General features: G+C 41.2%; 1 protein-coding gene across 1 annotated transcript in view; it reads left to right on the top strand.

Moving 5' to 3' along the window:
• The window catches only part of TECRL (trans-2,3-enoyl-CoA reductase like), a 659246-nt gene that overhangs the window by 514649 nt on the left and 120313 nt on the right, over positions 1-24284 (top strand). Inside the window, exon 11 of the mRNA XM_085641139.1 lies at positions 5286-5331. Coding sequence (XP_085497265.1) covers positions 5286-5331 — 46 coding nt within the window. The remainder of the gene's footprint in view (positions 1-5285; positions 5332-24284) is intronic.

Raw genomic sequence — 24284 nt, 5'->3', positions numbered from 1 at the left:
AGGTCTTGTATATCTGGGAATGCATCAAAAACCATTGCAACGTCCATGGAACACTTTCCAAGGACAGAGTAATGCAACACAGTGACTTACGCTGCATTGCCTTACTCCAGATGCTTGAAGCGACTCAGTGCCACACAAAGTGGCTTTGTGTGGCTTCAAAATTCTGATTTACCATGTTGACTGATGCAATGTCAACGCAAACCGGGTCATAAATATGGCCCATAGTATTATAGCTAAGTACATGGAGCAGATTTTGTTTTAGCTTGTCACAAAACTCGGTCATTCTAGCAAAATTGTGATTATATTCCTTGAACATCCACAACATCTGTGAAGGCCTCCTGTTGGTGTGGTGAAATATACTGTCTCACCTGGAGGATATTCCTGCTGGAGAAGAGATGCAGGAGGCAACTCTGTTTATGATGATCTTCACCCCACACTGTCCTTACAACTTCTCTTAAAGGAATCGCACAAAAATGACCTGCAGACACTAAACATTGCAACCCCATGTAGCAGCAGGTCACAACAGCAGGCAGAACAGGCTGGAGTATAAAGGCACTGTTGCCAGTCCACAGAGCGAGTATGTAGATATGTTGTGCAAATACCCACTGAAAGATCACCTCCTGCATGATGGCCTTTTCTTACTGTCTAACATGCAATGGCACACGAAATGGGGAATACTCGTATACACATCCTATATAAATTCTGCACCCTACATCACACCAGTGCTCAATTGAGCCAATGGTTTCCAGTACTCGGTACCAGCACGTAATTGTCAAAACTGGCACTTATGACAGTCTGCCACATAGTGGCACTGTCTGTCTAATGTAGTGGTGAGCACAAAAGGAGTGGTTTATTAATTAAATATACATTTAAAGTGACTAATACTTGCTGCTGAAGCTTTGGGGGCAAGGAATAGTCTCAATTCCCACGCTTGTAGTAGTGTGATGGTGAGTAGTTGTGTTGGTATGATATTGCCAGCACTGGCAGGGAAAAAGGGTGGTGCATGCTGCAGGGGCCTCCTGACATGGGCCCTGGCCCTTATGTTTTTACAACTTAAATACTGCATTACACCATGTGCAGTTAGATAGTGAGCTTCTAATACAGAGCACATAAGTCCTGGAAACACTTAGTCGCATATTTGCAAGCCCCTAACGGCACCAGAGCATCACTGTTTCTGACGTTCTGGTGGCCTTGCACCATTCCTCATATTTAAAAGGTGGCACTAAGCCACTTAACATGGCTTAGTGCCACCTTGTAAATATGCCCCTTTCTGCAGCAGTCTGCTGCCGCAAAGGAATGTGAAATGGGTGTTGCAGTGGGCATTCCACTACAACACCCATTGTTTTTGATGCTGCCCCAGATTTACTAGGCTGGGGCAGTACCACAAAATGGTAATACCTGGTCTTCGAATGGCGATTTTTTTTGTTCTTTTTATGTGTGCTGCATTCTGCAACTCACATAGCAAGAGCAAATTGCCATTATTGATTGTTTTGATTGTTATGTGCAGGAAGGTGTCCCTTCCTGAACATAAACAATCGCCCCTGATGTGCAGCATGGTGCAAGGATGTCTGCGCTCGCGATAGGCAGCTTTTTTAGCACCAGCGCTGGAGGAAATGCAGGGTTGAGCTGTATTTTTGTAAATATGGTGCATCCCTGCATCTTGAAAATGTCGAAGCGGGGCATTGTCAATTTTAGTGTAATACTGCGTTTCGACATTTTCTTGTAAATTTCCCTCTTAGAGACCTGTTTTAATGGCACAAGTTTACTACAGAATAGCCTCAACTGTTGCAGGCAACAGGCTTTGGTTAGGGCATCTAGGATCTCTCCGTTACTTGCGTTCCAGCAAAGGCTGTGTGTCCATATCTTTGTTACTGATCAATGCCCTGAGTGTAGAATGGTAAACCAATTGAGGAAGTGTCACTCCCAAGAGTAACATTGAAGCAGGATATCATAATCCAGTTAGATTTCCATACATAGCTAAGTTACATTGGCAGAAGTCGCCGACCAGGCCTCTTTTAACTTCTAGTAGAAGGGCCAAACATGCTTTGTAAGAGACTGAGGGACATATTATCAAGACCGGTGATAACATTATCACCGCTTTAGCGGCAGGAAACTGCTGCTAAAGCGGCTATGTGGCTTGATAATATGCCCTAGAGAATTCCAATAGAAGCCCAGGTGTGTGGTCCTTCACACCAGAAACTGGGATTCTATTGGAATTCTCTAGGGCTTATTATCAAGCCCCTTATCGCCGCTTTAGTGGCAGTTTCCTGCCGCTAAAGCGGTGATAATGTTATCGCCGTTCTTGATAATATGGCCCTGAGGGAGAAAGACTGTGATGCACTGTCATCAAAACAATTTATGCTTTAAAAACAAATAGCTGACTATATCCCAGGTTGATGAAGGGATCGCTGAGAGAACTGAACATAATAGGGCAGAGGAGCTTCACCCCACTAATAAAAAATGCCTCCAGAAATGCCCCAGAGAAGAATAATAAAATGGTAATAAAGTTCATTTATTTCCATTTTATTTTTCACTAACCCTTATCTTGAGCTGAGTCGCAGGATGGGGCAGGGCCGTTGCAGCTGAATGGCAGCAACAGGAAGGAGTGGTGTGCTGGGCACTTGAGTTTTAAAGTGCACATTTCACTTTAGTCTGCTGTCTTGTGACGGCCAGCCAGACATGCGCACTTTAAACCTCTCCAACCCACCTGTCTTCTAAAGTTGTTTGAAGAGCAAGTACAGGCCTCCAGTGCCCTCGGGAGCACTGAGAGAGCCCATTCCATCCAATCCTGGAGCTTCTCTCATGCTGGTTAACAGCAAGAGAGCATCACCGGGATTGGTTTGGGCAATTGGCCTGGACCAGCGCTAGACTAGAGAAGGACTGTAGCGAGGACGTGCAGCAATGTAAGTAATTTTTCATTTACTTTATCAATTTATTTAATTTGCTAATGTGCACTAAATCGCCGATATGCATTACATTATCATTTATAGTTAAACATTTTAACTTTAAAACAATAATGTAATGTGTGTCGACAATTTAGAGAGCTATGTGATTGCGCGAATGCACCCACCCTGGCATTTGCCCGACTTCCCACTCTCCATAGTTGGCAGCCACCACTGCATAAGTCGACCATAAATGAACAACGAAGCAAATACATTGTGAAGCAGCTTCTTCCTCGGACCCTTTTGCATGTCCGGGGAAATGTTGGTTTCAGAAATAATCAGCCGCGGTCGGTAGTAGGAGTACCTGCAGGGCGGTGACGTGGGGAGAGGGAGGGGCAGGTTGGGGGGTAGTAAACTATGGATTACGGAGGTTTACAGGTAAGTTAACATATAAATTCTCCTACTACCGACCGCGGCTGGAAATAATGATACTTCAAATACTTTTACTGAATTTTCTATGCCAGTTTCAACACTCTTCTCAGCTGGGCTTTCTCGTACATCAGCGTGTGCTGGATATGATACTGTAAGTGTAAAAATATCTTGACAGACTCAGCCTAACTTCATGGCCCACCTATACACTTTGGTGTATTTGACATTAAATGGCCCAACTCTGTACTTGTGGATTCTTTGGTGGCCAGCCTGGTGGGGCTCAGACCTATATCTGGGGATGCAATGTTGAAAGATCTATAGATACAAAACTCACTCAGCATTAAAGAAAGTGTACTCTGGGTCTCATTTGATACTGACAGCTGCTATTTGTGTGGTATACCTCTGATCGTGAGTTTTAAAGAGTTATTCAAGGCTATGGAAAATTGTTCAGCACTTTTGAAGGAATGGGTTGTCTGATTGAATGCCTCTCAGGTGCTTTCTGTGGTGTTGTTCGTTTGCCAGCACTTGTCAGTTGAGTTTCTATTGCAGCACATCATAATCGACTACTGAAAGAATGGTAGACAGATTCAGACGAAAAAAACAAGAGCTCTCCATTAGCCTTTTAATGGGGCACATCCCTCTGTGATAGAACTGGAGAAAAGCATACATAAACATTGACATGAAAAGGAACAATTCTCATCTGTCAGACAACACCCTTCTTCTTCTAACAAGTATGGGAAGACGTTTTCCGTCCATCAGCCTTTGAGGAGACAGCAGCTTTTTTATTTTTAGAAAAGAAAAAAAATAAACATATAGGTCATCAGCCATGTCGTTCGTATATTAGCCATGACCAGCAGGATATAACTGAGTTACATTCGCATACATTTGCCCTGTGTGTCAACGGTGCTAGCTATCCATGTAACACGGGTTTGTGTGGTGTCGGTCTGCTTAGTCCACGTATGGGCCCTCATTCTGACTCATCAGATAAAAATCATTTTTCAGGTTCTGGAAAACTTACTAACCATGTTTAACAGTGTGTTTTAATATATTTTAATTTGCCATTTACTTTTTGAACATTTACTTGGAAGATCATCTGCTCATTGGATGGCCCATTGTTATTTTTCAGTCAGTTTTCTTTTTAAATGTGCCTCAAACAAGCATCTTAAGCCCAACGGTTGGTTTTGCCTCACGTGATCTTAAAGGTGTTACATTGCACCGGTTAGGGGTTAGTATTTGTATTTTGTTGATGTTGACATTCATGAGTTTATGTGTTTTTGACATCAATGGCAGCTTGTTCTTAAACACACAGGGGCAGATTTACAAAAACTGTCGCATCTCTGCATATTTGCACAGATGCGCCAGTTCATTTGCGTGACAGACAAATAGCCTTGCGCCACCATGGATGCGCCGCATTTACAATGCGGGGCACCGTGGGGCAAGGACACACAGATGCGTGATGCATCTTTGTCGGAAAGGCAACGCATTGCTGGAGTCGTGTCATAAGAACGACGCAACTCCAGCAATGGTCAGGAATGCCTATTCAGACCATGCTGCGTCACTCCTTATGCCTGCTTCAAGCAGGCACAAGGTTTTGACGCATTGGCATCGTAAAATTCACGCAGTGAAATCTCAATTTTACGAGGCTTCCTTGAGATGGGACGCCCACCCTGCATACATTATACCTGACGCAGGTATAATGTAGCGCAGGGCTTTACAATGTGACGCATCTCCCTAGATGCGTCACGTTGTAAATATCTCGCATCATGGCGCATTGTTTACAATGCCGCTGTATTACAGAAGTGAAGCAACGGCGGCGTAAAGTTGGCACAAGGGGCTTGTAAATCTGCCCCACACTATTTATACCCATCAGGATTCCTCACTCTGAGTAGGAGCTGTTGTGTTTTAGAAGAAACACTGATCATCTCATAAAACAAACCATTCACACCGTTTTTCATTCTTTCTCCTTTTTAACAGATTGGGTCCTGGGTTAGTTTTACAATCATGACTCAAACACTCCCAGGTAAGACTTATTGTTTCTTAATTTTCAAAGAGTTCCCTACTGTATTTATTAAAAAAAACAAAATGACTAAATCGTGATGCTAAGCTCAGTCTCCTACGAAGCAGAGGCACAGCAGAAGCACGAACCTACAGAGGAACATTCTCAAAAATTGTAATTAAACGTGGGACAAATTAGGTGTCTTTCTAATAAGCTGCTGTAGGGGGCAGTAACGGTCCGCGAATACATTTCCAAGCACCAACTGTAGGTTTTAGTAACTACATCATGTTTTCAAGAGCAACATCTTCTCATAAAATGACAATGCTGCTGAAAGAACACATATATTTTTAATCAAAAAGCGAAACATCTGTAGATTGTGGAACAGAAACGTTCATGCACAACACGTTTCTTAACTTGTTTCATTCCTCTGGTGCTGGCGTTTTGATCCACTCATATGTGCCAATTCGAATGATATTTGTACAAGACTACAACTTTGCAATACAAGGAATCAGCTATCGTATTCTTCATTTTAAAAACCTTGGGGCATATTATAAAGAAACGGCGTTAAAACTATCGCCGCTTTAGCGGCAGAAAACTGCCGCTAAAGCGGCGATAATGGGCTTGATAATATGCCGCAGAGAATTCCCATTGAAGCCCATGTTCTGGTGTCAACATGGGCTTCTATTGGAATTCTCTGCGGCATATTATCAAGCCCATTATCGGCGCTTTGCTAAAGCGGCGATAATTTTAACGCCGTGCTTGATAATATGGCCCCATGCTCTTATGTCAAATTACATGTCTGTATGACGTACTCGAGTCCTGGTGTGTACGGCCATATTTCAAAGGAAGCAGTAATTTAGTGGTTTGAATAACAAATAAAATAGGCAGTTTGGAGAAACAAAAATAACGACACTTATATTACAGGCCAACAGAGGGAATGTAGTGGATGACGTCTACGTTGGAATGTGCGGTGTCAAATTCTCATTAATTGTACTAGTCAAAATCAATTGCAACATTCCGGTTTGTCAACTGGTGACACCACCCACGGCTTTCCTTTAAGAGTATTTTTCTGCTTAGGACATTGCGCTCTGATCTAGTGCTGATCTGTTCCTTTTGGGCTTCGTAGTCAGTGACGTTTCAAATGTATAAAGATATTTTGAAGTAAGACACCCTTATTAACGGTGAGGCAGAAAACATGGGGGCATGTTAACAAGGAACAGGGAAAATTAACGCTAAGGGTGCTTAGCGGTAAGTTTTTTAATGCCTGCTATCGCTGGATAATATCGCCTGGTTATCGCGTTATTAAAAACGCTAACCTCCTAGGCGATAAAGAAATCCAGCGATAGCGGCATTTTGAGAGGTTATCGCTGGTAATGCAGCGATAAAACTACATGGATAGGGATATCCTTGTTGATAGCCCATGGTGGATTTAGCCATGTAATCCACCTCCCATTGGATTACATGGCTAAGTTTGAAAATTAGCAGACGTAAAAAAGCAGCGTTAGCCGTGGTTAGCGCTGCTTTTTTTGTCTCTAACAGGGTTAGCGTGAAGCTTGATAATAGGAGAAATGTCGCTTAGCAACATTTCTCCTATTATTTTTCTCTGGAACGCCCACTTTGCATCTCATTAGAGATGCAAAGGGAAGCGTAGTGAAAAAGGGTGCTAACATACGATTTTGCATGATAGCACCCTGTTGTTGATAGGGCGATATTTTTATCTCCGCTTCTTTGGCTTTTAAAGCCAAAAAAGCGGAGATAAAGCCCTTGTTAATATGCCCCATGGTTCTGGCACTACATGACGCCAAATGCTGGAACTGCCTTCTTTTCTTATCCCCTGCTGCAGGATATGTTTTTTTTTAAATTCGAAACAGGAAACAGACGCTCGCACTACATGGGCTCGGCATGGCATTTTTGAATTGGGTACTGCAAAAATATCAGCCCTGCTTGGGCAGTGACAGTGAATGTTGATAATATTGGAAAGGGTTGTTGCATGTGGGTAGGAATCTCACAAAAGAGAATGCATGTCCTTAATCTCCAAACCATCTTGCATAGCAGGTCAATTCTTTGGCGAATGTACAACATTTGTAGAGAAAATATTTCATTAGATATGGTGGCCCGTTAATCAAATTGATGAATAGAGAAACATAACTAGTGAAAGTGCATGTGCTACACAAGTGGGCAGTATTTAAGGGCATATCATCAAGGTGCTGCGATAAAATTATCACCGCTTTAATTTCCGTTTTCGGGCAAAAAGCGGAGATAATTTTATCGCAATATCAGCAAGGTCACGCTATCGCGTGAATCCATGCATCGGCGCCTGTTTCCTTAACGCCCAGCTTTGCAGCTCTAATGAGAGGCAAAGTGGGAGTTCCACGCCAAAATAACGTGGGAAATGTCGCTAACCGACATTTCTCCTATCATCAATCTGAACGCTAACCTGCAGAGCGATAAGAAAAGTAGCGCATATCGCTACTTTTCTTACGCCTGCTTTTAATCTGACTTAGCCATTATATGCAATGGAAGGTGGATATTATGGCTAAGCCTGCCCTTCTCTATCACCAAGCTATCGCCTATGGCTGTGCTATTATCGCTGGATTTCCAGCAATAATCGCACATTTATCAGCTATCGCTTGGATTTTTATCGCTTTGGAGAAAAGCGTCGCTGATAGCACGCTATCTCAGCAATAAAGTCCAGCGATAGCCGGCGATAATTATCCTCACGCTAAGCGCGCTTAGCGATAATTATCGCCGGCAGTTGCTGATATGCCCCTAAGTTTTGAATGATAGTGGATTGAGGGCCATATTATCAAGACCGGCGGAAACATTACTGCAGAGTTAGCGGCAGGAAACTGCCGCTAAAGCGGCGATAAAGGGCTTGATATTATGCCCTTGTGAATTCCCATAGAAGCCCAGGTTTACACCAGAACCTGGGCTTCTATGGGAATTTACAAGGGCATATTATCAAGCCCTTTATCACCGCTTTAGCGGCAGTTTCCTGCCACTAAAGCGGCGATAATGTTATCGAAGGAGGTCTTGATTATATGGCCCTGAGTACTTGACTATATATAGAAGGCATGGTGAGAGGAATAAATCTGACAACTCTGGCTTAATTTTGAAATAGTACGATAGCTTAAAGTTAAAAAATGTATTATTTCATTATTTATTTATTTATTAGATCTGTGATAGTCCAACCAAGGTGAAATACCAGAAATTAATTTCCTGCTTGAAAATGACACAGGCAAAACTACATTGAGTAAAACTCTCTGGTTCCCAGCCAATCATGCCTCTCCAAATGAAGAAGGGACTATTGCTTCCCAAATCATTCACGGAAATTTAGGCCTATTTCAAGGTTTTGAGCCTGGCTTTGAAATTGCAGCAGACTTCCGTCCTCAGACACCTCCTCAGAGGTAAACCTGCAGTGACAGACTCAATCCAGGGAGTTTAACTCAATCCCCATTAACTCATATGGAAATATTAGGTGAAATCAGTAATTGTGGGCCCGTTATCTCCTGCTGCTTTATCAAGGGACTTTACTGAGGGTTCCAATGGCAGAGCTGAAGTATTTTCTGCCCACAAGAAGTCTCCTATCTCAAAACGATAAGGCTGTAATTAAAAGTGAGCCTGATGGAGGTGATTTATTTACTGCATCTCGTAACTATTGAAAGGGCCAATCCCTTACCTTCAAGATCTGTTCTAGAATCACAAGTCAATGGTTCTTTTCCTCAGCATGAAAGCGAGGTGGGGAGAGAAATCACTTAGAATGTCAATCCGTTTAGAAGTAAGATCTCCTAGACACATAGTAACCACAGACCACTAATTAAGGTTAGTTAATTTATCAGAAAGTAAAAAATAACTGAAAATGAAGACACATCATGATGAGAGTGTAGAAATGCATTGGAATCAACATAAAGCCAAATCAGCAAATAAAGTTACACAAGACAATTAACTCAAGAAATAGAATGCAGAGGATCAAAAAGCATGAATCCAAATTTCCCTGCATCGAAGGTTGATAAAAATAAAGCATTAATCTATCCCTACATTAACGCTAATGTGACATCCCTACTTAAGCATAGTTTGGGGCAGGATAGAGAAAAGGTATCAGCATGTGGCATCTTCCTTAGAAGTCTCTCCACACCAATCGGTCAGGTAGCATGAAGCTACTGAGATGGAGCTTGTTCTAAGAAGCACTCTCTCTAAAGGCAGAGACGAAGTGGGGCTCTTTCCCCACTTGCAACGTTCCAATATCACAGGTATCTTCAAGGATTCCTTATAGATCACACGATCCACTCTGACCTCGTTCTCACAGGCAGTTTTCCAGAAGACGGCGATGTTCACAAACAGCAACATAACGACCTTGATCCCCAGGCCTTCTGTGAGAAAACACAACAGTTCTCCTGACTGGCCTCAACTCTCAATGTATCCTCTTCTCTCCATGCTTTACTCCCAAAACAAAAACATTATTCTAACTAACAAGGGCACTTCTTCCAACAGCTACAGAAATGTGAGAAAGAACGAAATCCACAGCTCACATGAAATTCGCTGTTAATTCTAGAGCTTCCAGGGAAATGCATTTCAGGCTTACAAGATTCAGCTAACATAAACAAAATGGAACATGAGCTTTACAAATTGCATAGAAAATAAGACACATTCAGTTAATATTCCTACCTACTTATAAAGTGACATGATTGAATAAACACATTCAATAATATATGGTTGTCAGCTGCACAACACAAATTCTTCATGTTAGTGTTTTCTGCTAGTTCCCTTTGTTTTCCACATTAATTCTTCACGTTTTTTAAACAACGGCTGAAATACATCACATTTATGTTATTATGATTCAAAGTCCTAACACTTTATGTTAACACAACAAAGGATTATATGTGGATGATCTCTACACACGTGATTATAATACACCCCTACAAATGAAAATGCATTTGCGCTACATCACTATCCATAGCTCTGGGTGCTATATTTACCAGACACAGTAAATGCCTACAATTATGGAGTCATCCTTATGAGAAAGAGGAACATCATGTGAAAACTGTCAGTTTGTGCAACAAATAATACATGTATTTTATTTATGTTTCATTTTCCCCGCACTAATTTAGACATGCAACACCTGCAAGAATTTAAAGACGAAAAAAGGAAAAGCAGATTTTGGTGCAGGAACCACTAAAACCTGCATGTTATGCCCCATTTTGAAGGGCAAAACTCAGAATAGGTGATAATTATTCTCCCTGATAAAATATGAAACCAGGAATATAGGATTTTATAGGCGTTAATAATTTTCACATCCCCAACTGGCTCATTCCAACAAGCTCACCATCTCTAGTGTCTGTACACACTCTCACAGTCAGGACACAATCAAACTGGAGACTAAGACGTTTAAAAAAGAAAAAAACAAGGCATCAGTTCTTTTCCATCTATGCACCCGGTATCTGGACCAACATGCCAGTATCCATCTAAATGACCACAACGCTGCTACAGTTAAAAGAAATAGTTGAAGGTGCACCCCTTTGAAGGACACTTGAAATTATTGATCTCAATATTAGAGGATGCCTTAGCATATATGTGTGTGTGAGTGCTTGTATGTATATATGTATGCTAAAAGTAACAATATAGCTAGGTGTAATGAAAAGATCGTTTTTGTTCAAGAAACGTATTAATTCACTGAAAAAAGCAAAGGCTAAAGTAACACCATAGTTAGGCGAATATGTAAAAAAAAGAGATTTTTGATTTGAATATGTCAGTGAAAAGATTAATGTTTTAAACTGAAGTTCACCTGTTATAGTTAGCAGAGCTGTGATGTCACTGACCATGTCATGAGTGATGTAAAATGTGAGGTCATAAGCAGTGCAAGTTATAATTAGCGCATGTAATTATAACTGCTGAATTTCACTGATTTTGTGGGAGTAAAATCTGAGCCTAACTATAACGTCACTGCAACCTTTGTTTTTTTCAGTGAATAGTTATTATCCTAACAATAAAGGGTGTGACCACAGAGCATGGCACCCCCCGGGGGCTGTTATAGTCTCGACGAGGGGGGCCTGTACCCCCTCCCCTGAAAATAAAGTGTTTGGCCCCAGGTGATTAGGACCCTGAGGAAGGTGCAGGCTCTTAGAGGGGGGCTGTGTGCCCCCTTTCCCTTTATTTAAAAGATCTCCCCTGGGGGATGGGGTCTCCATGGCCCAAAATGTTCATGTCCACCTCCCCAAATATATTTTTTTTAAATGCAGGCAGTCATTTCTTTTTCTTTTGTTGCGCTCTCCTGTAGGAGTTCTGAAAGATCATGTCATTATTTTTTAGTCCACAGGGGGGTTTATCTGGGAAATCCCCAAAAGGGCTAGGGGGGCAGGGTTTTCTACCTTTCCCCATAATAATTTTTTAAATACAAAATTAGGGGAAGGAGTCTAATTCCTAAGTCATGTAATGGCTGTCTGCATCATTATTTTTCATGCTGTTAGGAGCAAATCAGAGTGCTCGCTCTCACAGGAGTATGTCTCCGGTGGGAGAGAATAAAAAGGTCCTGGGCCAATCAGAATGCGCTATTTTTTAAAACTAGGTTTGAGGGACTCTTGTGAACCCAACTCTCCAGATGTACAAATATTGTTTGTGCTGACAATCATTTAAAAATACTGAACAGATTTATACCAAATCATGAAAAGCACACTTTCTCAACCAAGATCTTGCTTTCTGCAAAATTTGGAGTCATTCCGTTGACCACTTTTTGCAGTAGTGCAGCCTGAAAAAGTCTACGTAAAATACATCAGGATTTTGCATTTTGCAACCTCTATCCTTTTTCTCGACCCTTGTGTGAAAGATCACCCCTAAACTTTCTGTGCACAAACCAGGCCAAAAAGCACTTCTTTGAAAGGTTTTGCGAAGACTCATCAATTGGTGCTAAAGTTATTAGGAAAACAAAAAAGGCATTTCCTATGAAAACATTGACCTAACTATACCTTGGGGTGGAAGTAACTTGAGAAGTTTCACTCTGTGGAATTCCATAGGGTTACCTAAGAACTCTGCAAGATTTGGCAAAGTTCCACCAACGGGCATAAAACGTGCACGTCGAGCAGCTCGCTCTGCAACTTAACACCGGTAGCTCGAGCAGTGATAAAAAATCCGCGTGAATGGCACCATGAGGTACACAAGAGCGCGCAGCCATTTGAGTTGATTTAGCTGCTGCTCAAAATCTACTTGAGATGCAGCCCTCTGACTGCTCGAGTCCCCCCGCATTTTGAATATCCCCCTAGGGAAAGCTAAATCTTACTTGTGCCTGACAGATCATATTTCTGGAGCCTTGCGGGATTTTTTTTTACCATGCGGCGATTACCGGAATATGGTTTGAAATCTGTGTTACAAGTGTAATGCAGAGTCCCTGAATTCCACTAATTCCAACCGAATAATGAAACATTCCACCCACCCCTGACTATAGCTACCCGGTGGTGACTTGGTATATCTAGTCACAAAAACAACAGAGATTAAAGATAATTTATAGTTAGGAAAACTTTTGTTATGTTTGGTAAACATACCAAACTTAAACTACACAAAAATTTGAAATTCTACAGTTATAATTAAATGAAACATTTTTCATTTGAGCACCACTTACAAAGTACTTATATCTCACATTTATACCTATGAACCACCTTAAATTTCAGCTAACTCGCAAACCTTCGTACACAGTCTTATCGACTCACTTACCACACTATCAATTTAAATGTAATAACTTTATTTGTTTTTTTAATTTAAACCATCAAAGTATACAAAGAAGAAAATCCATTGTTTTCCAATCTGAACATGAGAATAAAGTTAATAAATTACATGCAAAGATAAGCAATAATTAAAACAACGATAAAAACATTAAAGCAGACGAGCTTCTAGTCAATAGACTTCCAGTTAAGAGCTAACGCAGCTTAAAACTATAATAAAAACACTCTTCTGTTCAACAGAGTTCATCTATTCCAATAGTCATCATCTTCACAGTCATGTCAATTCTATTGTGGTGATAACAGCCATTACAATCTAAGATAAAAACTTCTGCCGGTTAAACCAGAAGAGGAATAAGAAGCGACTTACTACAAAAACTATTTGGCCAGACGTATATGTTTTTAGGATTCTATAGGCAACCGGATATTGCCTGGCTCCAAGGCTTAGGCAAATCGGTCATAACCACCTACTACAGTTTAGTTGGTATTTGCTACAAAAAAAGAGTACATGTTCTTCTGATTCTTGTACTCTAGCACAGGCAGGGCATAGTACTATAAAGATAGCCCAGCATCCTGGTTATTAGGGATCCTTAGGAGTAGATTGCCATATCTGAATCTAGCGTATAAGCTTTTGGCGAGTGGGTGCGAGATTTGGTCCAGGTAGGGTTCATAACTGGGGCATAACTCAACACTTAGGAATTGTTCTGATAAGTGGCCATTTGCTGGTCTGGTAACCTACTACATTAACTATAACGCTGCACTTTACCATGCAGTGTGTTCAGGCACATCATGTCATTTGTAATACCATAAGTGTTGTTATTAAAGCAGTATTTTCACATGCTCTAACTTCTGTAATATGCAAGGGTATAGGTAATTCATGAAGAAGGAGAGAGTTGCAGTTAATGTAGTGTGGTGAGTGAGTTGAGAAGACTGTGTACGGAGGTGCACGAGTTATCTGAATATCAAGGTAGTGAGTAAATAAGAAATTAAAGGTATAACTATAACAGTAGAATTTCTAATGTCTGTGTAATCTTAGCTGGGTTTGTATAACAAACATAACAAGATTTTTTCTAACTCTAACTTATCTTTTTGTGAATTTCTATGGCTTTTCTACTGTTTGGAACAAATGTATATTATTGGTACAGTTTATTGGTGTGAAGTGTTATTAAGATGAGTGTGCTAAAACATAGTGGAGGATACCGTTGAATAGTGTACTGTGGTATAGTATATTTTGGCATACTTGAGTGGAATAAGGTGGAATTAGGTATACTGGAGTTGCAGACACTGGAATGGCATATAGTGGAGTGGCGTAGAGTGAGGTCGCATACAGTGGAGTGGCATACGCTGAAGTTAGGTAAAATAGAGTGTAGTGGAGCACAATGCAGTGGTATACAGTGGGATAGCATACAGTGGAGTGTGGTAAAGTTGACTTGTATCCTGTAAATATTGTAGAGTGTATTCATGTAGACTGTTGTGGCATACAGTAGCGTACTATAGAGTGGGGTGCTGTATAGTGTAGGGGCATGTATTGTCAATTCGTATACTGTAATAGCATACAGTCGAGTGGCGTACAGTGGATTGTGGTAAAGTGGGATGGCTTAAACTGGAATAGCATACACTGGAGTGTGGTACAGTGGAGTGCCATACAGTAGAGTGGGGTACATTTGAGGTGTGTACAGTGGGCTTATGTAAAGTCAAGTGTCATACAGTGTAGTGTTGTAAAGTACAATTAAGTAAAGTGAAGTGGTGTATATTGAAGTGCTGAACACTGCAGTGGTGCAGACCAGAATAGCATACTCTACAGTGGTGTACAGTCTAATTGGGTACAGAGTAATGACGTTACCTGGAGTAGACTAAAGTGTAGTGCCATACAGTGGAGTAACTCAAAATTAAGTAGTGGTTACTGTAATAATGTAGAATTTACTGGTGTTAAGTCTTAAAACGTACATTCGAGTGGCATATGGTAGAGTAGAGCACAGTAGAGTGTCAAACTATTCTATAGAGTTAATTATAAAGCTTAGGGGCACATGCATCAAGCATTTTTGTCTTCGCGAACGGGCCAAATCGGCCCATTTGCGAACGCAAAAAATGCTTTTCAGATGCATCAAATCCTATTTCGCGATTGGGTAACCTGTTATCGAATCGCAAAATAGGTTTGAGTTTCGTTATTAGGAAGGGGCGTGTTTAGGGCATCCCTTCCTAATACCGAATCTCATCGGTATGTAGGAATGTTTTGTGTTCGAAATGGGGTCGCAAAACATTCACATTTAACCACCTACTTCCAGTAGGTGGTAACCCATTTGCAAATGGGAAAGGGGTCCCTTCCCATTTGTGAATGTTTGTAAAAGCATTTTTTAAGAGCAGGCAGTGGTCCCACTGACCACTGCCTGCTCTTAAAAAATGAAAGGAAAACTTTTTATTTTTATTTTTGTAAAGCATCCGGTTTTCCTTTAAGTAAAACAGACTGCTTTACCCCCCAAAGAATTGCTTTATTTAAAAGCAATCACAGACATGGTGGTCTGCTTACCCCAGCAGGCCACCATGCCTGTGATTTTTGCAATTCATAGGGGTCTCAAATTGCGACCTACCTCATTAATATTCATATTTGCAATCCCCTAGGAATCGCAGAAAAGGTTTGAAACACTTTTATGCATGCCGTTTTGTGATTTTTAATTTGTGCATTGCAATTATTCACAATTAGAGAATCGCAAAACAGTGTATTGATGCACCTTACCCATAGAGTATAGTAAAGTACACGGAAGTGTTGTGTGGTGGTTTGGCGTAGAATGTAGTTTTGTAAAATAAAATAGCTTACAGAGCATTGTGGTACACTACATTTGTGTAAACTGTATTTTATTAGAACTGAGTATTGTAGAGTGGAGTAGCATACACTGGAATAACGTACACTCCAGCAGTGTACCATAATGTGGTGCATAGTGGAATAGCATATAGTGAAAGCAGGTAAAGTGAAGTTGCACACAGTAGAACAGTGTATAGTTGTGACCAGTACAGCGTAGGGTCCACCAGTAAACTTGCATACACAACAGTGTCAAAGAATACTGTGGTAAACAATATGTCAGCATAGAGCATAGTGGTGCAGACTGTAGGGGCATACAGTGCAGCTGGGTGGAGTAGAGTGGAGCAACGTACAGTAGATTAGTGTTGAATTTATTGGCATACACTGGAGTATCATAAAGTGAAGGTGCACACTGTAAATAGCATAGAGTGCTGTGGCATAAAGTCAATTCTTATACACTGGAGTGGCAGAACGTGGAGTCTGTAATTTAAATGACTGGTACCATAAAATTATGTGAAAACATGTGAATGTTATACCTGAAAAATATTAATTATATTATGTAAATGTTAATATTCTGGCTGTTTATATAAATAGTTGCCTGAAATGTAGTGATATATTGCGCTATGGCATGGAATGGAAAGTTCACAATATACTACAGGACATATGGTTAGAACCTGTAATGTGATTGGTTGATGACTGTGTTTATCAAAGGTAGAAATCAGCCATGATGACAAATTTGCATTATTGTACAGCCAGCGTTTGACTGACTTGTGTGTTAGGGTGTTACATATAGTTAATTATTAAGTTTAATATTGCTAACAACCTAATACCACTTTCATGAAGTAGTAATAGGTTAACGTTTTTGTTTTGAAAATTGTATAATTTATCGACCCATGCTTTTTAAAATATGTAATGCCCGATAACTTTGCCCCTATCTGAAGAATGTCCACACATTTTAGCAGACTTCTTTCACTGATTTAATTCTGGAAAGAATAAAAGTTTAGCGGAATCGATTGAAGGGGGTATAAAGAAAAAATGGGGGTCCGAAAACATGTTTAAATCAAATATATTTAACATACACTTTTCAATTTTGCATTACTCGAAAATTGGGAGTACTATTTGGTTAAAATTTGACAGGATTACATATTATGGTGTGCACATGTATATCTTGAGTATAATGCAATAGTTTTCAAAACTTTAATGTATTTAAAATTAGTAATATTAGTTGTTATGGTATTTTTAAATATGGGGAATTTCACAGTAGTACCAAGGTACATAGTTATGTGTGGATAATTAATTAATGCCCCGTGGAGAAAATTCAATACAAAAAGATGATTTAAGACTATAAAAAGAAAATAAATGTTGCCAAAGAAACCATCTTTACAGACAAAAAATGTATTCCGTTAAGAACTCTCCTGGTGAGCTTTTTTAACTCTGTGAATAGCCTTTCCAAATTTGGCTCTAAAGATACCTTGATCCCCGAGCAATCACTCTGTAACAAACAAGCTAATTTCCTTCTCACCAAAGTAACCAACATTTTCTGCGAATTTACTATCTCGGCTGAGAATACCAACATTTCCATACACAACTAGTCAGTAAGAGCCCCCACTCCACCAACATCAGTTCAAGAGCCAGCCCTGTTTATTACTTTCACACCTATATCAGAGAATAAGGTGACAAAACAGATTTTATAAGCCAAGTCAGGTGCTCTATCTGACACATGTCCATCTAGGGTCTTGTACCAGGTTGCTAACACCATTGTAGCACCACTCACAACTCTCCTAAATCAGATTCTTGACTCTAGCTGCTTCCCCTTACCCTGGAAGAAAACATCCACAATTCACGACCCTCTGGAAGCAAAAAACTATAGGCCAATCTCCTGGCTTCCACTAGCAGCGAAGATCATGGAAAAATCTTGAAATCTGGAGATTACGACCTTTCTGGATTCCAGGGCCATCCTTGATACGGTGCAATATGCTTTTAGACCAAATCACTCAGTGGAATCGGCTCTTCTTAAGGCGACAGAGAAAATCAGAGCCATGGTTGCCAGTGGAGGAAAAGCAGCTCTTATTCTGTTAGACCCCTTGATTGTTTTCAAAACAGTTGACCACGTGCTGCTGATCAATAGTCTCGCTCAGATTGGTTTTTGTGGTCAAGCCGTAAACGTATTAAAATCTTTTCTATCCAATAGAGATCAGACAGTGACTCTTGGTAATTTCTCTTTGGGTTCCTTCATATTGCCTTGTGGCATCCCCCAGGGTTCCTAGTTGAGCCCAACGCTCTTTAATATTTATATCAATCCTCTCATAAAGCGTATTAAAGCTCATGGTTTCATACTCATCTCGAATGCACATGGCACTCAAATCATTGTGTCAATCTCTTCAAACCCTGAGACTGCTGCCTGTAGATACACCTGCTGCATGAATGAGGTGGTAGAATGGATGCAGGAGAACTACCTTAAAATAAACTCAGAAAAAAAAGAGGTGATGCTTTTTGGCAACGATACGGCATTCGGGAGCTTATCTTGGTGCCCCTTTAAATGGGCTCCCCTCCAATACCAGTCCACAAAGTTAAGAATTTGGGGTAATTTTTAACACTAAATTGATTTTCTCCAGTCATGTCAAACAGGTGGCCTCTGCTTGCTTTTTTCACTTTAAAGGTCCTAATAAAAAATCATTGTATTTCTTCTGTTGAAACTATAACTGTAATCTCAGCCCTTGTGATTTCTAAGTTGGACTACTGTAATGCACTGTATGTGGGTGCACAACAGAATACCCTAAACCTAAGATGCTACAGAATGCAGTGGCCCATATCCTGCTGAATCTCCCAAAGTTTAGCACTATATCGCAGAGCATTTGCAATCTCCATTGGCTGACTATTAGAGAACAGATAAAATGTAAAGCCTTGTGCCTGGCCCTTACGACCCTTCACAAAGTTGGCCCTCTCTCCCTTCAATCTATGATCAACTGGTATATTCCTTAGTGCAGCCTTCAACCCCTTACTGAAGGCAAGGTGGTGGTTCCCAGGATAAAGTAAGCCACCCTGAGAGGAAAACTTTTATCCAACAATAGAGTGCAGCCAAACCTTCAGAAAGCTCCTAAAGACCTGGCTATTCCCTGCTGCCCAATTCTAGATATATGTTTAAAAGCTATGGAGTACTGTGGGAGTACTGTGGTACCCCAAAAACATTATCTAAGGTTAAAGTATTTCCCCATATTTTTATACCAGTGTATGGTGAACTGCATTTTTCTTGAAAATAGCATTGCAAATATTACTAATTAATGCAAAACTCTGTATATTTTTTGAGACTACCCAAATATGTAAAAAATTTAAGAAACACTTGAGGAGTTTATATTATTAAAATGCAGTGTATTATTAAACAAACATTCTACTTAATACCACTTCACTAAAGGGGTAATAGCTTTGGGAAAAATAGAAAAAAATAATACCTACCTACAATGAACAGCATAACACACAACACAGGGAAAATAGATGTCAAAACAAAATGTCAAACATTAACTTTTGTAAAGTCAGTCATTAACCAATCAGTTAGTGGCTTTCCATCGCTATATATCTCAAGTGTACTGCTTTTGAGACAGAAATACCTACATTAAAATGACTTAAAAGTTATGAAATACCTACCTACTTACCTGCAGTATCCCACAGAATCATCTGCATACTATAATATATAATCCTTCCAAATTGCATCAAAGTCCGAATGACCGTTTTCGTTCTAATTGAAATACAAAAGTCAATGTAAAATGCATTGGATATTACACCTGTTTTGGAACCTCACGTTTTTCTTTCCACACCTTGATGAAACGTCACAAAACTTTCATGACTCCAAGAATTAAATGAGGCAATAGGACTGCAAAGTTTTGTGGACATTTGTCTAATGGGTGAAAAGTTATTAAGGGTCAAAAATCTCTAAACTCCATATTGCAGTAGATAATTATATTTAGGACCAAAGTTTCCACAGTTTTGTTTTGCCAATAACTTTGGTGCTGGTTGATGAATCTTTATGACATTTTTAAAACAACTTCCCCTTTTTAGTTCAGCTGCTCTGTTAAATGTTTCAAGGTGATCCATCAAGCGGGCCGAGAAAAAAGGGGGACCCCAAAACGTGTATTCCACATGTTATGTGTTGGGAGATTTTTCAATTTTTGAACACGACTACAGCCCAAACCGCTGAATGGAATTACACCACATTTGGCAGAAAGCTATATGATGGTACAGAAAGCATGCTATTTGTGATTTGGTGTAAATCCATTCAGTAGTTATAGAGATAATTAAGTCTAAAAAATATAGATATCTGGCGTGTCCTTGCAGTGGACTCACGGATCCTACTAAAATTTCATTGGCTCCCAACATTTCAACCAGGAAGTGTTCAGCTTGAAGCCAAGTCTCACAAAAAATATAATAAGGAAAAGGGAGCAGGGTAAAAATACCCTGACCCCCTCAGATATCGTGGAGGGGGGTTCCCATGGGGACCCTATTGGAGGTTAAAAGTTTTTTGTTTTAATGTAATTTTGCCAGGAATTTGTGGGTGGACCTGCAGATCCCTTGCATTTTTTTTAAAAAAGACACCTGGGCTCCCGTGCATCTATTTTATGTAGCCCCTAGTTGGGTCAAATTCCTGGGCAGTGTTTATTAGTGCCCACCCCCGTGATATAGCTGTTTGCTATGAGTTGGCAGGAGCTATACCGCTCCTTCCAAGCCATAGCAAACAGTGCTCCGCTTTGAACAAGCAAGAGCATTTTGCTCTTGCTCACTCAAAGCGGGGCACAATTGCTTTGACAAGGAGGGAGCTCCCTCTGTGTCAAAGCAATGCTGGCTCCCAAAGGAGGTGGAGAGTCGACAGGGACCGCTGGGACCTTGAGGCTCCCCCTTGTCCCCAACAATAGAAAGTGGGTGCCCTGGTTGGGACCAGGGCACCCACACTAGAGGTCAGGCCCCGGGATATGAGGTCACCGGGGTCAAAATCGGCAGAGTGGGGCACCGCTCGGCCCTCCTCCCTTTAAGTTAAAAAATTTAAATTGGAAAAGGCCAGACCCTGGGAAATGGAGACCCTGGGGGATGTGGCTCTGGGGCCAAAATCGCCGTGGGAAGGGGCAGCATAGCCCCTTTTCCCTATTCAAAATAAGAACGATGATGGATTCAACCCCGATCTGTGACTGTGTATGAGTGTCTGAAAAGTGTCAGCACTCGGTCCATCATCTCCTTGTGTTTGCCCTATTCAAAATAGGCCTGGACCCAGGGGGTGAGGTCCTGGGGGCCAAAACTGCCCCAAGGAAGGGGGAAACTGCACCCTTGCCCAATACATTTTTTTTTTAAAGTCCAGCAAGTCACTGTCACTATTCTGCAAATGCGCCTCCTGGCTGGGGGATGAAGTCGCTTTGGCTGCTGAGTTTCCTTGGGGGCCAACAAGCTCTCCTGTTACCTACAGTAAGCTACAAACAGTGGGATTGTTTTGAGGCCCCAACCCCTCTCTCCACCACTCTGCAAATGCACCTCCTGGCTCAATGCTGGTTGGAGAATGAAGTCCATGTTGGCTCCAGAGATTCCTTGTGAGCTAACTACCTCTCCTGTTACCTCCAGTAAGTCTCATACTGTTGAAATGCTGAGAGGTCTTCGGAGGCCACACACCCTTTTTCCATCACTCTGCAGAGTCTGGCCTGGCATTGTGCTGCCCTCACCCAAACTTGCTGCTCCTGCTCCCCTCCTCCTTGCCATCCATTGTCCAAGTCCAGGACGTTGCTCCTTCATTACAACCCTGTGTGGTTTTTGTTCTGCCTCTGCCACTGCCCATCTCCCCTGTCATAAACATTTAGCTTGCTACTCTACCACATCCTCCCTACCCTCTTTTGTCTGAGTCCATACACCGGACCCCATCCTCTCACCCTGCATGGTCCGATGTTCTGCCACTGCCATCTATTTAGCTTGATGTCCTTGCCCATTCCTCCTGCCCTCCCTTGCCAAATGATATGCCCCATTATTGGCCTTCAGCTTAGCCTCTGTGCTTAACTTTCTCCCCCTACTCTCCTTCCCCTGCCCTCCATTGTCTGTGTGCATGCCCCTGCTCTCTCATTTTTGCCCACCATATACCATGGACTTGCCACCCTCCTATCTAATCTAAGTGATCTGCCATTGCCCCTCCCGTCTACCTAGCATGGCCAGATGGCTGCCGCCTATCCCTGTCACCTCCACCCTGCCTGTCCAAGTTCCATGCCCTTATTCCCTCCACTGTGGTCAGACTGCTGCTCTTGCCTCTTTCCCCTCTGCTCTCTGTTGTTCATGTGCAAGACCCTGACCCCTCCCTAGTTTTTCCATGGTCTGTTGTGCTGAACTATCATCCCGCTTGCCCAGTGAGGTGTTTTGTGCTACTGCAACCTCTGACACCCGGAATGTAAGGTGAGTTTGGTGCCCCTGACCATCTCTCTCCTGCTCTCTGTTATCCGACTCAATGTCTCTAACCCATTCCTCCTGGCCTCTGTGTTTCAATGTACCTTACTTGCCAAGCATTTGAACTTTGTAAGAGGAGATTTTGAAAAAAAACTGGGAAAATGATTTTCCCCATTGAGTTATACTGAAAACGAGAAGATTTCAGGCAGGAGGAGATAAAATAAAGTCTTTTTGTGCTTAACAAAAATGGGAGTTTTCTGCCTGAATCAGGTATGTTGGCATGTATGTTTGTAATGCCACCGCATCTTCCTTCTGCCCTCAATGGTCTTTTATATTGCCACTGCTTCTCTTGCCTGTACTGCATGGTTGGTTTGTTGCCCCTGCCCTCCATGGTCTGTTGTGCTGCCACTGCCCCTCCCACCTGCACAGCGTGGTCAACTTCTTGCCTCTGCACCCTCCTCCATGAGATAATCTTATTCCCATGGAAATTACTGTTAGTGCTCTAAACAACTAAAATGAGGACATATTTTCTCAAATGCCGGCAAAGCACTTTTAAATAATTTGATATCTTTATTTTTTTTTATTCAGTTGGTCACTTGATTTTAAGTTGCACTTAAGGGAAAGGATGTCATCAGTGATGTCATCAGTCATGTCAATAGTGATGTCATTTGAGACATCATCAGTGATATCGCTGACTATATCATGAGTGATGTAATATGTGAGGTCATAAGCAGTGCATTGCTGGAGCATAAGTTATAATTAGCTCAGGTAACAATACATTTTGAATTTCTATGGTTTTGATCTGAGCCTAACTATAACGTCTCTCTAACCACTGTTTCTTTCAAATATATATATATATATATGTATTACGTACTGGCGGTCGCCAGTAGGTAGTTATAGTTAGGACCTATGATCCATAGGAAATCCGCAACATTCTATTTGGAATAACTTTGGCGCCGGTTGACGAATCCTCGCAAAGTTTTTCAAAACACGTGGCCCGCTCCGGTTCACTCCTATCCTGAAAGTCTCGGGGTGATTCGTCAAGCGGGTGCCGAGAAAAAAGGGGTGTCCCAAAACTTGTTTTCCCCATGCAATTTTCAATAGGGACCTTTAGTTGCAGCTACAGCCCGTACTGCTGAATGGAATTACACCAAATTTGGCAAAAAGGTACCCCTTGGTTCAGAGTCGTGCTTTTTGGTTAAATGGTGTAAATCCGTTCAGTAGTTTCTGAGAGAATCAAAAGTAAAATCACATAAATAGCTGTGCGGAGCCTAACCACACATCTCATCGTGAGATCTGATTGGCTGTCAGCACTTCATCCAAGAAGTGTTGGCAGCCATCTTGGGACCAATATACATGATAGCACCTCATTAAAAAGCATTGCAGTTAATAGAAGGTTTTAAGACTTTAGTTACATTATAAATCTTATGTTGATGGTACCATACTCGTTTTAGGAACTGTGGTGTGTTCTAAGGTGATTTTACCATGTGAAAAAACCTTCTGCTGGGATATCATGAATCATGTTTGAGAGAGAACTCTTCTCTCATGCTTTTCCCACAGAGGTTTGGAAGGTGACCTATAAGCTAAACTGAGAGCATATTTTCTGTAAATTCATATTATCTTTCTCAGTCATGTGAGAATGAAGTCTGACATTCTCAGTAAAACATGTACATCCAACAAGGGCAGAGACTGTCAGTTGATTCCTTTGTGTTCTACTGCAGCTTCCCAGAGTGTTCTAAAGAACAACTAGAGCGCTAACAGTACTACATATGACAAACCTATGGCACACCTGAAGCCATCTTGATTGGAGTAAAGTGGTAACTCTTAAAACATTTAATTTAAAAAGGAACAAAATGAGGGGTTCATTTTGCCATAGAAAGAAAAATTAGGGCACATTTTGAGTGACTTCTCAAATCCTCTTCTATTTCATTAAAAAATTCTGCCATGCAGACTGAATCATGCACTTTCAATACCAACAGCAGACTTCCCTGGTGAGCAGTAGCTTTACTACAGTGATCTAATGAGCAACTAGAGTGCTAACATTCTGAATTTATGGCAAATGTGTGACACAT

The sequence above is a fragment of the Triturus cristatus genome, chromosome 2_2, assembly GCF_964204655.1.
Source record: "Triturus cristatus chromosome 2_2, aTriCri1.1, whole genome shotgun sequence".
NCBI classification, from domain to species: Eukaryota; Metazoa; Chordata; class Amphibia; order Caudata; family Salamandridae; genus Triturus; species Triturus cristatus.
Note: the sequence above shows the minus strand (reverse complement) of the source record. Positions and strands in the feature narration are given on the sequence as shown.